The sequence below is a fragment of the Ceratotherium simum genome, chromosome 8 (genome assembly GCF_057802395.1).
Source record: "Ceratotherium simum simum isolate JZ-2026a chromosome 8, ASM5780239v1, whole genome shotgun sequence".
Lineage (NCBI taxonomy): Eukaryota > Metazoa > Chordata > Mammalia > Perissodactyla > Rhinocerotidae > Ceratotherium > Ceratotherium simum.
The window spans coordinates 78,677,179-78,692,067 of NC_141907.1; the positions used below are offsets into that span (position 1 = coordinate 78,677,179).

Consider the following 14,889-nt stretch of genomic DNA (forward strand, 5'->3'; position numbering starts at 1 on the left):
TAGCCCATACTTAATTAGATCAGCCCCAGACAGGAGACGTGATGTTTAACTTTGTTAACCTCAACTCTGAGTAAGATAATTTAAGAGACAAGATGTGCATGGGTCATGTCCTAAACAGGAACTCAGGAGACTTATGTTTTCTTTCCAGCCCAGCTCTGATTATCTCTGACAGGTCACGCCCTGTGTTTTGCTTGGTAGTGATGGCAACACTCTACTAAGAGGCTCCTGAGGTCTCTCTATAACTGAATATCAGTGCTGTGTGTAGCACATTAGTTACCCATTAAACATTAGGTCCTGCTCAACAGGAGATGAGAAACAATGATTACTTTAGTGAATGGATATGTTAGGTTAGGGGGATAGCAGCTTTGCAAAGTGGATCACAAAACTTGATACTTACAAATGTCAGATAAGCCCAGAATGTCTCTCAACAGTGTGTTTACAAGCCCATGGTGCAAGATACAAAGAAGCAGCTTAATACATGTTTGCAGAATGAAAAATAAATTGATGCATGGAAGGAAGAAAATGAATGCTGTCCCAAGTCGAACAGTTATCAGTCCTGGAACCCTATGTTTTCCAGAAACTAGTCCTGAAGCCTGGCATACCCACCTGTCAAGGTTTAGCTTATGGGCCAGCATCCTCCAGTCGTGACCTCTCGTCTGTGGGGCATCCAGGCTGCTACAAAGCTTCTGCCGGATGGGGGGAGGGATGCTGAAAGCACTGGGCCCCGTCATGGTGGTGATAGTGCTCGCTGGATCCAGCAGAGGCAAGTCGATGCCAGTAGGTTCCTGTAGTTCAGGCACAGGAACAACACAGCATTATTTCTGAAGACAAAAGCAATCCCTGTGGAACCAATGAATGCAATGCCTTGCTTTGAGCGATAAGAAGAGAATGAGTGCTATTACTCTCCTTAGTAAGAATGGCTTCTTCATGGCTGAAAGGTGTGATTCGCTCGAGGTAACCTGGCTGAGAGGAAGAGCTACATTTTAAGCTGACTTTGCATAGCCTGGGATTTATGGGGCTTCCGTCAGGATAGGGCTCCGTGGAAAGCTCTGGTGTGATTCAATAACAGCTTTTCTGATGGGATGCTCCGGGATGAGAGAGGAGAGAGGGTACATCAATACTCCCAAAGGTTTGGATTTCAGGAAGGGGGAAATGTTCAAAAGGGCAGTTCTTTGAGAATGAACAGATCTGAGATTAGAAGGCTGAAAGTTCAGAGCTTCTGGAAACTGTCTGACCCTGAGGGGAATGCCCTGGGCAAAGGCCGAGGGATGTGCTCTAACCTCTGCAGAAGATGGCTCAGTTCTGTTTTTGTTGATTGAAATGGAACACAACTCTCCTCTAAATGATATCAAATTAAGACTAATTTTTTCAAGAAAATGGTGAACACAGTATATTGCCTTAGGGCAAGTTGCTAACAGCATCCGCCAATGGTTCTACACCCTCATTTTTTTAAAATCTAATTTTAGTAGAGAAAAACATAAATTGGCTCTGAAAATAGTTTCAGCTCATAAAACAGCACAAATGTAAAATCTGAATTTCATCTGCAGGAGAAACTCAAATCATTTTCCGATCACTTCTACTAGTTAGAAAAGCAAAAGCAAATGTTGCCTGGAAACTATTAAAGCAATAAAGAAAATCTACTTAATCTACTTTAAATGTTATCTCTCTTTTTTTAAAGCGGGTAACTCCTTGGTGTACACAATTAGTTGCTGGAGGATAAACTGGCCACACACAGCTTTGGCCATCATGAAGTCTCTGGTGTCTTACAGAGCGCTCAGCTCAGGGGGTCAGTGCCACCACTGCCCAGAGCCCCCAAAGCTTGCTGCTCCTGCACTGAGGGGTCTCTGCAGTCTGTGAGCCACTGTTGACTGACAGCGTGTTCCGTATTCCCAGATCAGCAGCCAGCGCTCACTGCTAGGCTCGTGTAAGGGGCCTGCACAGGGCACACTGCACAGGGGCCATCTGGGGCTTGGAGGGCACAGTAGAGCAAAAGAACTGTTTGCCATAATACACACAGTGGTGTTGGCTGCAATCACAGTATTTGGCCTCAAAACCCAAAGCTTGGCAAACTGAGACTCCAAGGATTCCATTCGCTCCTTTGTGTTAACTCCAGCACATACCAGGATTTAAAAGACTGGTATGAAACCCAGAAGCAACCAACGGGAGTTGGCGGCCCTGAATGAGGCCACAGCCCGCCATCTCTCCCCGCATCCGGCACAGAGCTCTTTTCACCGGACCGTGAGCAGAGAGGGCTTCTGACCTCAAGGACATTGGGCTTATACAAAGGGGACCAGAAGAGTGATCTGAGGGCACGTGTCACTGTTTATCAACGGATACATGTTGGGGAGGTCTGAACCCAAGTGCCCAACACTTATATTAGGATCAAACGGGTAGGTACGGATTGAGGAGGTGGAGGTGAAGAGAAATCACAAGGCATTCCCACAGCTGAGTACCATCGCCCACGTGGAGGTCCTGCTGGCTTCCTGTCTGGACAGTAACAACAGGGCCTAGAAGGAAACCCACCAAACCCCCAAATACAACCCTGCCCTGACCGTCCCCGGCTGGGGTGGGGGTTAAGTCTGCACAGGTAGGGGTCTGCTTTTTGTAGCACTGACTGTGTCCCCAGAGATTCCTTGTGCTGTTGGCCACAGTAAGTCGTTATGGCTTTCCTGTCATCTGTCCCTGTCTGCCAGACTAATCATCTAACGTGCCTTGCTGATATTTCTCCTTTTCTCTCTCTCTCGTTAAGGAGCGTTAAATGCCCATCCTACCAGAGGAGGCCCAACACTTAGTCAGGTGGTGAGTCACTCGCGCCCCCGGCCTCGTCGCCGGTGTGGCGCCCCAGAGGTGCTGCCTGGAAAGCGCAGAGCCGGGCCTGACATGGAGTAGGGGCCCCATACGCATGTGCTCCCGCCACTTGACAGTCCGACCCTGCGTCTCTCAGGTTGCCTTGACATGACTAAAACTCTGCTCAGACTGGACCACTCACTGTTCCTCGTGCGTTTTTTAATTTTTTTTTTTTTTGAGGAAGATTGGCCCTGAGCTAACATCAGTTGTCAATCTTCCTCTTTTTTTATCTCTTTTTCTCCCCAAAGCCCCAGTACATAGTTGCATATCCTAGTTGTAGGCCCCTCTAGTTCTTCTGTGTGGGACGCCACCTCAGCATGGCTTGATGAGTGGTGAGTAGGTCTGCCCTCGGGATCTGAACCAGCAAACCCTGGGCCACCAAAGCAGAGCGCTCGAACTTAACTGCTATGCCACAGGACCAGCCCCTAGCACCTTTTTAAGGATAGTTCTTCTGCCCTTTTCCTTAATCTCTGTGGAGCAAACCCCTCAAAGTCTGGACCAAAGGGCGTGTCCCTGAGTCTCCCCTGAACAAATCCACCCGGGGTGTCACGGGACCCTGGAGGCCTCCGGCAGCACTTCTCACCACTCTTCTCCGTCCTCTTAGTCTGCCCTATGCATGTTGGTTGTACTGATGTGTTACTTCCATTGATTTCTCAAATTGCTTGGAAAGGAGAGTATTTTTGTCATCCTCAGAACCACTTTGATACTCAGCACAGTGACCGGCACATGGAAGCTACTCAATTCCTATTTGTCGAAATGAGAGAACATATTTCTCCTGATACAGAAAGAGGATGCAGCCAGTTCCTGGTAGAAGCCCACCCCACCGAGGAGTGTGTTGAGCTTCCTTCCAATTAAATGTGGAGACGGGTGTGGCTCTTCCCTCTGTTAAATGCTGAGGGGAAAGGCAGATGAAGGTGGGCATGCCTCTCAGGGAGGTCTGCTCGCAGGTTCCTGCTGTCATCCTTTCCTGGTGAATAAAGGAGCACCATCATTTCACATGAGCCTTCAAGTCCTGAGCCTCCAGCCCTGGCCACTGTGCCTATTTATTTCTGTGTGGATGAAACAAGCTCAGGAGGGCATAATTTCTTGTCTCTCTCATCAGAGGGCTGACAACGGCCTTGGAGGTAAAAGAAAAATACACATAAACATTTACATTTAAAATTTCATCTAGTAATTTCAGTTGCTATTAGTTCTGCCTTTACTTCCAGGTAAAAGTAGAGTTTACTCTCACAGAATGCTTATGATGATCATCGTTTATGATATTGGTACCAGCTGTCTTTCACGTGACGATTCCCTTAGTCAAACATACGACTTTTCGACATTAAACAAACAGCTGCTCTGGGGGCTGCACACATTTTCAGCTCCCCACAGTGGAAACAACCTTCCACTCCCATGGTCTGACTCTGCCCAAAGTCACTTAGAAAAACTAGACTTCCCAACAGTCATTTTGAACAGGTTATAGAAAATGGAAGAGATGAATAGATGTAGCAAAGTGATGTTACTTTGTACGTTTTTAATATTACTCTTTGTGTACAAAAAAGTGCTGTGTGTCTGTAGTCAACAGGGGTTATCTATCAGGTATCTGACAGGTCTTTCTCCATCGCTAAAACCGACCAGAATGCCTGAAGAGACTGTAAGTCCCTCTCTCTCGTCTACACCCTTTTTTCTCTTGGTGGTGACGGGTAGCTGCCCCTTTAATACTGCCCCATCCCTCTAAAAAAAAAAGAAAGAAAAAACCTTCTATCATCTTGACATTCATTCATACTAATACTTTTACTCTTCCAGACATTTTCATTCTTAAACTTCATCTCTGTGAGACTAAAAGCTTTTTCTCTAGTTAAGGCGTCTCTGGCCAAAGTGCCCAGAGAGGAACGTCACACGGTCTGTGGGACTGGGTCAAGCACAGCCTGGCCTGCGGGGGGCGACAGGTCCTTCTCCTGACTGGAGAGGCCAGGGCGGCAGGGCGGCGTGTTACAAATGACTGCTGCTGAGCCCTTTGAGTGGTGGGCCCCGGGGGTGGGGGTAGGGGGGAGCACGTTCCTGGCAAGTCAGCTCATTCTTGGGAGACAGGACATTGGAACTGCAACCCCAGCCTACCCGCCGGCTTGCCATGTGACCCTAGGTGGGGCCCTGTGCAGAAGAAAGACACCACAAATGGAGACTTTCCTCTGGTTATGATTTGTCAGTCACAATGGACCCCTTCTCGGAGCTTTGGGTGAGGATCCGCATCTCAGGGTTTTCCAAAGGCAACTGTTCACCAGTGCAGGGCCGTGCTCCCCAATGTCAGTCCCCAGCTCCACACTTGGGGGCCGCATGCACTGAACTCCAATGCTCACCACAATGGTGGGACTCAGTGACCCAGAAATAAAAGCAGCAGAGTGCCTCTTAATCCTCAAAGTCATCTGACTCAGGTCATTTCTGCCCCTCCCTCTGTTAAATGTGTGTGTCTGTCACACACGGGCAAAGGCCTCTGACAAGACTGAAGGGTTGGCCTCTCTGAGCTGACTGCCGCCAAGTTGCAAAAGCAATCATCTTTCCTCTCTGTGGGCACAAGAAAGAAAGTCCTCAAGTTGTGATCACACCATGCGAAAGTGCCTTTTCTCGGTGAGGGGGTGGTGGCCCTGGCAGGGGAGGGCCCTGAACAGCTCCCTTTCATTGGTGGCTGCATCTGATCCACCTTTTCACCCCACAGCAAACGTGCGCACTGAACAGAGAGCGAGCATCAAAGCCGCAGGCCTCCCGCCCCCTCCAAAATTCCCTAGCCTTTGTTGTCCCTGGAGCTGGGTGGTTATTGAACTTTGCAGACCTGCTGGGCCTGGAAAGTGAAAACACCCTCCGGAGCCAGCAGGGGTGGTGCTGTGTGCCAGGGAGATAGGGCCTGCGCATCAGAAGGCCTGGCAGTTGCCATGGCACCCTGACACCGAGATCATTCCTTATGAATGTCACCGAGATCTGTGACTAAAGTTGTTTATGAGTCAAAAGTCGCATGAAACTACAGGAGGAGATGATGACCGTGCCTCGGCAGGCTGTGGGAAAGAAGGATGGAGCCTCGTAGAGGCTGACATGCTCCCCCGCCTCTGTTTGCTAAGGAAGACAGTCTTTAAATACAACATGTGGAGCAAGACACGCTGAACATAGTGACATTTCATTCGTCACTGTGCAGGAGACAGCAAGGGGGACGTAGTCTTTTAAATCATACCCTGTCCCGCTGTAGTTTTAAAATACGATAATCCTGTGCTTTGTGGCTCAGCGAGCAGCATGGGGCATAGCTCCACGAGGCCCAGAAGCTGCTGCCTTCTGATCACTCTGAAGGCTTAGTCTTTTCCCTTTGTTCCTCCAGCATGAAGGGTTTCACTGTGCAAATACAGCCTTGGGGTCCCAGGTAACAGATAAGGTCACAAACACCTATGCTCCCTGTACAGAGAAGTTTTAAATAGTGGTGCTCATTGCTATTTCTGCAATGTGGACACATGAGATGCCCAACTGAAGGGAGTAGAATCACAGCAAAGAAAGGAAAAGTGATGGCCACCAGGGGAAAATACGTAGATTTTACTCCTATTTTTGAAACATTTCTCCCACTCTGGGGAAAGGGGTATCTCTTCTTCTTTTTAAATTTTATTTATTTTTTTATTATTTTTTATTAAGGTATAATTGACATACAACAGTATCTTGATTTCGGTATACAACATAATGATTCAATATTTGTATATACTGCAAAATGGTCACTATAGTAAGTAGAGCTAACATCTGTCCTCATACATAGTTACAGAATTGTTTTTTCTTGTGATGAGGACTTTTAAGATTTACTCTCTCAGCAATTTTCAAATATGCAGTACAGTATTATTAACTCTAGTCACCATGCTGTACATTACATCCCAGGACTTACTTATCTTATAATGGAAAGTTTCTACCGTGTGACTCCCCTCACCCATTTCGCCCACCTCCTACCCCCTGCCTCTGGCACCTCTTCTTATATTTGGAGAATGACGTACGAGAGAGAAAGGAGACCAAGAGATTTCTCCTTTCAGCATGGAAAAAAAAAGGAGGGAAGAGAAAAGGTGGGGGCAGAGGCCCATCTCTCTTCCTCCATCCCACTCGGCAGCACACAATTTAGGCAAAGGGAGGCGAGTTCCCCGAGGAAAGCAGCAGAAAGGGAGGAGAGACAGATGGAGGATGCGGGGAAGGTGGTGCATCAAGGGATGCCTGGGAAAGGTACTCCATGTGCACAGTACTTAAATTAAACCTTAAACTTGAAATACAGATCGCTTGTAAAAAGTTAGAACGTGATTCTTAAATTCATGTCATAAAAAATAAAAGACTTGTTTTAAAAAGAATTCCCTATTATATTCTGTTATGTATCTAGTTCCCTGTATTCATTAAAGATAGTATTCACTAACAAATAGGACCTAGAGAGAGCTTCTGAGGACTTCCCGAACAGCCCGTGTTGAGAGACACCTTTAAACTCCACACTGTCCCCTCCCCAAGGTCATTCTCTCCCTTGGTTTCTAAGACACACGAGAGCGCCTTACCTCTGACACGGTGCAGTTTAGCTGGAAGATCTGCCCTTCTCCTTCCACCTGTCGCACACAGAGTTTGCAAACCAGCTCCACTGTGTTCAGGCTAAATCTTTCCAGAGTGAACGTGCAGTGGAGGTTTCTTTGAGACCCACTCCAGATATGGTAAAAAGGAATTTCCTAAAGGACATAAAAGTGTCAATCACAAATGAGGGACCAACACTAAAAGGAACCATCAGACACTGCACTGCCGAGTACTCTTCTCAGTATCACACGAGTTACCTCATTTCATCCTCACCACAGGCCTCTGCATGAGCACTTCCGGACCCCTTTTCAGATGGAAAAACTGAGGCCCAGAGATGTTAAACAACTCAGCCCAAGTCCCACAGCTAGTAAGTGGCAGAGTTGAGATTTGAACCCAGAGAGTCAGCCTCCAGAATCCATATACCTAACCAGTTTGCCACTTGTCTGTCATTTACCAAAAAAGCTGTTGTAAATGATTTTAAGTTTAAAAAATTTTCAAAATAAAACCTAGACACTCCAGTCATTGCTCATTAAAAGGAATCCCTGCGTGGTACTCTGGAGAAAAGCAAAGAAAGTCCACAGGATAACGCACAGATCCAGCTCCTTTCAGGCCTCTCCTCCCTCCACACGGGGCGGGCAGGGACGCTGAAGCCCCGTCGAGCTGGAAGCCGCAGACTGGGCTGCCTGCCACAGAAAAGCCCTTGGCCTGACAAGCACCAAGCTGCTAACACACATAAATTTTCTAAAGGTCTAGACCACCTTACAGAGTCTATCCTAGAATCTTTTCTCAATAAAGCAAAGATTGATATATAAAAATGGGAGAACGTGTGGTTAAGAGTAGAGAATTCAGCACCAATGAGAACACTTCCCCTCACTTACTGGGTGATGGGGGGGCAAGTTACTTGACCTTTCTATGCCTCTATCCCCTCTGAAAGAGCACCCGAGTCCTAGGCCTGCCGGGGTTAACGGAGAGAAACCAGAGTGCATGAGCCTCTGGCAGATGACAAGAAGTCAGCCAGGCTTAGCCTGAATTTAGATTATCATTATTACAAAAGTACTATTTTCCATTACGATTGTACAAAGGAAACTGTTCACAAAAGGGGAAGATCTGTGGGCTTTTAAGGCAGGTGTAAAACAGGGAAAAGAAGAAAGCAAAGGAAGAGATGTAATGAGAAAGTCAAAAAGCCCCATCTCTCCCTCGAGGGCTGAGTAAGAGAAGAGTCGGCCTGCAACCCCAGCAAAGCTCAGGACAGTTAGGAAACTATTAGGTCTGTTTCTCACAGTTTATGTGTGAGTAACAGACAAACGACAGTAAGAATGGAGGTGCAAGATCTTCCCTTCACTCCTTCTAGCATGTTCATTGACTTATATCAGGAGATTGCAACCAGTTCAGCTGCAATGCTGGGGTGTGGGATTGGATTTGCATCCTACAGACAAGGACTCACAGCTTCTCTCAGTGTGTCTGCATCTCCTGACGCAGAAGCACCCACCACACGGTCTCCTGAGAGCGCAGGCTGACGGATGGAGGAGGCGGTGGGAAGCCCTGGAGAGGCCCACGCTGTCCCCACAGGTACGTACAACGAATGCTGTTACTTAATGAAATCCTGACCAGGTTTTATTTCTACATGCTATTTCAGTTTCCAAACTGGGCTTCCTTTTAAGTTTTCAATGTAAAGGTACTCTCCTAGCAAGGCTGGAGCCTAATTTGCGTCATGTGGGATAACAACATTCTTCTGTTTTTCCTACGAAAGCATTTTGAGGCTGTTTTTTATCAATTCAACATAAACATTTACTCTGAAAATGAAATGAGGGACTTGGAAGTCTTAGATGCTAAAAATAAAACAAATGATAGTACAATTAATTGAAGAAGAATTAAGAAAAAAGTATTCTTTCAAATATGTCTAGAGTATTTTTCAAAAACCTAAATAACCCCCAACTATTTTGGAGAAACAAGTACTGATGTAGGATTAATTTCAGAAGGGAATATTTATGTCCACATAATTTTAGTCCCCTTTCTTCGAGCTGTCTCCAAGCCATCAGTTCAGCTTGGGAACCTTACCTGATATTTAGCCAGCAATTTGCTCTTCCAGAGGGAATGGGTGATATCGTGAATCGACAGGCGCAGGTTGTGGGTGCTGCCTTTAAAATGAAGAGCCTTGGGTTCTTCTAGGAGCTGGCCTCCCATCTGCCTCTCAAGCTGCAAAACTTCCTACAATGACATGCCCAAACCAAAAGCAGGTTACTGAATCCTATCACTTCCATCTGCTCTCTCATCAAATGAGGAGGTTTCCCCACTGTGCCTTCCCCACACCACACCTAACTTGTGCAACACGTGACTCCGTCTGCAGCCTGAGCCCCTCTAGCTGAAGCCTCTGCCTGTTTGTATGCACGGCACCCTACTGACGACCCACTGTGTTGCAGCAGTCTACGTCACACCGCTGTGGGGCAAAGTCAGTACAGTCTGCACTTCCCGACAGACAAGTGGAATATTTAATCAAATACAGGAAAATAACAATCAAAACCCCAAATGGGAAGAACCCCAAGCAAAAGAAAAAAATAGATAGCAATATAAATAACCAGATAAGTAAGTAGATTTTCAATGAACTTTTAGGGAAAGGGGCAAATAATTAGAAAACAAACCCATGTCTTAGACATGGTAAAATCAGCTAACAAACAAAAATTTGCAATGTGTTTTGGGCATTTTTTCAGTCCTTAAAGTTTCTTTACCTCCAGAAATAAAATAAAATTTTTGCTTAAAATTATCTGTGTCATGATTTCCAATTATCAAAAAAATTAAAATATGCTCATTACATGTCCTATTAGAGGAAAATAAACTGATACAGATTAGGAAGGTTTTTCAACACCAAATACTGACCTAAACAGTTACTCAGATTAAATTTTGAAAAGAAACCCCCATTTCTCAAGAACTGTGGCTGATCCAAAAATTCACTATGTAACTTTACTTATACTATAAAGATGTAAAATGAAGACAAATTCTGTATATACTTCCATTCCTCAAGCTAGTTAATGGGAGGTGATGAAGCATTTCCAACTACAGCTGTAGCTATCCAAACAGCATCTAACCACAGGCTATCAATGAAGAAACATCCCGAGTCCCCTCTGCTGTCTGAGTCATCCCCACGCACACTTTGCTCCTCTCATGCCTTAAAAGTTTTAGTGATACAAATATGTAGGCAGTATCTGTGACTTTTTCTTAAAATAGGGGTTCAGGAAAATAATGGATTTTATAAAAATATAAAAGCAAAATACAATTTTCTTCTTTGGTGAGATTTCAATTGAAAGCATGAGGTTCAACTACACAGGAGATCATTCAGGTCATTCCACATGCAAGTACTGGTACCTACCAGGGTACCAAGCACAGAGGGGTCACAGCGGAGAACTGTGAGTCTGGGAACCAGACTGCAGTCCAGTAAGCGCAGAGCTCACCAACATCATTGATTAGATGTAAACAGCTCATTTCAACCTGCTGCTTTAGTGCTTCTTAGCATCCATCATCTTTGAGTCAGGCCACTATTCTGAATGATGCAAGCTGCGGAAAGGTCCTATAAGGTGTAGGAAATACTAGGATAATGTGGAATGTGGTCTCAGACAGGGAGGCCTCTAATTAGTGTCTAATGGAAGAGATGATAGTAGCACAGTGACGAGAGACGGCCGGGTCCAGCTGCTGGAGAATATTGATGCAGACAGTCTTCGGCATTGCGGGCTGACGAGTAGCTATTACTTGTGACAGGAGCCTGAGCAGTCAGCCAGCCCCCAACCAGTCAGCCACATACGTTGTGTCACAGTGCCCCGGCTCTGCTGGGCCTGGGGCTCAGCAGGCTCTGAGGGTGCCCAGTAGGCCACCCAGATCCACCCAACCCAGAGTCACACATGCTCCTCATGGAACGCCCTCCCACAACACTTCCCACTCCACTCCTCAACAAGAACTCAGCCATGTGGAAACAAAGACGAACAAGAAAAGTGAGGGTTAATTGCAGTTTCTTCTGCTTCAGCAGGAAGGCATAATGAGCTTATGTTGATCATGTTCCGTGTCTAGTTAGCATAATAGAGAAAGCTGATGTTCCCAGTGAACCTGGCACCTGACAAATTTTAAAGCTAAAATGATGTTTGTTTATAAGCCATTAGAAGAAAAGAAACATAATTAGAAATCTTTGAGATTACAGTCATGCCAATCAATCAGTTCTAGCTTCTTTCCAGTACACCCTAATTACCTCATCAAGACGTCTAAAGAGCAATCGATAGTAATTATCTGATTACTATAGATCTTCATTATGTCCAAATTATCTCCCTGGGATGTCTCAAAGAAGATGCATTGTATTCGGGAGGTAATTGTACCCAACACTGTATAATCCACACCCCATTCCTACAATCAACGTAGATTGCCAGAGGATATGGACAGCATTATCAGTTTTCTTGGCAGGGAGCACCATTGAAAAAAACCTAAACTGCCTATTGGCCATGACCTTGAAGTCAAGAAATCTAATACCACATTCTGAGTGCAAGGTCTGGGTTGGAGTCAGCCCAAGAATACGGTTCAGTCCTTGGCTTCTTGGGCATGACCTCAAAAGTCATGGTAAAGAGTTCTCCCTAGTGGGGAAAGAGACTGGGCTGGCTTGAGCCCTCTTTTGAGAGAAAGGACCAAGCAAAGTTGCATTTTAAAGACAATGGGGCCAGAGAACACACTGTCTCCACTCTTAAGCTCTCCATCTCTCCACCAACCAGGAATGACACAAAGCTGCTACACAGAGCTGGGAGGAACCTGACTTTTTCTCCCCTTTGATTGGACATGAACCCTGGTGAAAGAGAAAGTGCTCATCAGGATGCATCCATGCTCAGAGCAGAGGTCCCTGAACATATCTGACTGCATACGCCCACCAGTCCAAAAATTGAGCATGCATTTTGTTTATGTTTCTTTATATATTATATATCTATATTAATACAACAGTATGTTAATATATCACATTATAAAGTATACATAAGGTTAAAAGCTAAGATGAATAAACACAGAAGTACTAATATTGCCTTTTTTGCCCCAAAGCTTCGTTGGCCTGGTGTGTGAGCTCCGTTTTGGAGACTGCCGGCTCTGGCAGCTGTCCCTTCACACGTACTCCTGCAAATCAGCCCAGGCGTGAACGACTCAGCAAGAAGCATCCTTACCAAACTTACATTTAATGCTTTTTCCTGAAAAGCAGCAACTGTATCATCACCCTCAGGATGTAAAACTTCAAGGAAACATAACAAAGTAAAAGAGAAGACAACAACCAAAGCGCCAACTTAAAATATTAAAGTGTGAATTAAAGATATTACAATCAATCAATAAAACAACTCCTTGCAAACTCATGTCACCCAAAGCCACACGGGGGTGGGAGATGAGTTGCCGCATGGAGTGATCCTGTAGACAAACCCTGTGTCAGAAGACAGAGCAGCAGCCCACTCGATAGGCTACTCAGCCTGCTGTTCCATACTGTTATGGTTTAAGCAGTATAATTTCAGATACTTTATAGCTGATCTCACTTAAAAATATTGCAACTTGTATTTCCAAAAGCTTGATTTTCTGAATTCCTTCTGTATGAAATAATTTTGGTTATTATACATATGATACAGATACGTAAGAGAACATAAAAATAACAGATGTGTGAATGCATAAAGATACAGCCTTACAGTTAAACTCTTTCCTCTCCTTAATCTTCCTGGAAGCCTTCATTCAACATCAGGAACACACATGCTTTGCCAGGAACCATGTCAGGCTCTGGGCACACAAACAAGTAGGTCCCCGTTTCTGCCTCAGACCACTCCCGGTCCATGGCGGGAGACCAATATATACACACATAAGAGCAACATAGTGTGCTTAGCTCCAAGACAGCTTCCAGACAGGCTGTTCTTGGATTGCAATGGTTAGGATATATCACACACCTTAAAAGAGAATAGGAACAAAATATATTTAAGGTCAAAAGATTTAGGAAGTCTTAAGAAAAATATTGTGACCTTGAAATGAAATGCCATAATAGGAATTAGGATCATTTAGGCTCTTTGTTCTCAGAAATATAAATGTCCCTCCTGGCAGCGCCCCCCACCCCCCACCCCAGGCCCTTGTTTTGGCTCTGGGTGAATCTACCTGTTGCTTGGATGAGCTTGCTCTGCCTCTGTGAGAAGGGTCACTTTCTGACTTCCTTTGTCCATTGTATCTCCAGCCCTCCAACTTAACTTGGAAAAGACTCTTGGGGGCTGGTTATCCACAGAGGTGTGTCTAGCCCATCCCTCCACCAGAACACACATGAACCCCAGTCTAATGTCACCAGAAGCAGGCCCCTGTGCATCAGAGCCCGGTGCCCGCCGGGATCTGGGCAATCCTGTAGGATGGCTGTTTCCCCAGAGTGGTGGCCGCCCCAACGCAGGCTCCTCAGTGGCTCTGAGGGCAGTATTGATTCAGAGAGCCTGTGAGGGATTGCTCGAAAGGCAGGGACAAGGGATCCCACATTAGAAACAAGCAGCTTCCACAAAAACCAATTAAACCGAGACATTATCCATGCCAAGCCATTAGCCTGGGCCTCTGAAGAGCCACCATAAATCCAAGCTGTTTTAAAGACCTGTGGTACAAAGGGAGCCCCTCTGGCCTGTACTCAGAACTCTCCAGGCTCTGAGACACAGGACCTGCCCTCGCTAAAGCCTGACGGAGCGAGGCTGGAGGGACGAGCCGTCCCCCTCCCCAGCGGCGGGGTCCTGGCCCAGAACTCTCCAGCCCGCGTTACTGCCGGGCTGGACTGCACCTGCCCGCTGCCGCTCTTCCTCCTCCGCCGGGTCCTTCCCAGCCTGGGCAAAGTCCCCCTAAGGGTCAGTCTCACAACCAGTGCGAGCCCACGAGAGCCCCCAGGCGACACAGCCGCACACACTGAGGTGCTCGGAGTGCGCGCCGAACAATGTGACAAGTCTCTGCCCGAGTGCGGAGCAGGGACTTGGCGCCGGGAACCGTGCGAGGTTCTCCACGCTCTACACCTCGTCCTCGGATCACTCTCATCCTGCGCCGGAGCTCGCCTCCTCTCCCCCCCGCTGCCCTCCTCGGGGCGCCTGTCTTGGCTTCCCGTCCCTCCGGAGGTGACCCCCCTCATCTGTGCGTCATTACTCTTCAGCTTCTCCCTCTCTCTCTCGTTTGCCTCCACTTACTCTCCTATCACTCCTTTCCTTGTCTTATTAGAACTCTTATCAGCTAGAGAAAGGAGGAAACAAACGGAAAGCTCCTATAACGCATTAAAATCTGGTCGGGAAGAGCAGGCTGCAGGGGGTCAGGCGAGGCTCTGTTTTGTTTGCTCTCGCTTGTTTCTCGGTGTGGTCTGGTTGTGACGTGTCCGCGCACTCTATCGTTGATGGAGACACAGGGCCTTGAGCCGGCTGTATTTACTGCGCCAAGGACCTGGGGCCGCGCCAGGAACCGGAGCAGGTGGAGGCGGCGCTGCGGGGCAACAGCTAAGCTCAGCGTCCGGAGGGG

At 46.7% G+C, this 14,889-nt stretch overlaps 1 protein-coding gene across 2 annotated transcripts in view; it reads right to left on the reverse strand.

The window, feature by feature from the left end:
• UNC5C (unc-5 netrin receptor C) overlaps positions 1–14,889 on the reverse strand; it is a 375,945-nt gene that overhangs the window by 7,007 nt on the left and 354,049 nt on the right. Inside the window, exons 14-17 of one of the 2 annotated variants that reach the window (XR_015552960.1) lie at positions 9,445–9,594; positions 7,377–7,541; positions 3,431–3,964; positions 704–785 (exon numbers count right to left, since the gene is read on the reverse strand). Coding sequence is in view for 1 of the 2 variants with exons in the window: in XM_004430980.3 (XP_004431037.1) it covers positions 607–785; positions 7,377–7,541; positions 9,445–9,594 (494 nt within the window). In the remaining variant the exon portion in view is untranslated. Of the gene's footprint in view, positions 1–606; positions 786–3,430; positions 3,965–7,376; positions 7,542–9,444; positions 9,595–14,889 lie in introns of those variants that run through there. The other variant, XM_004430980.3, reaches the window with a different exon arrangement.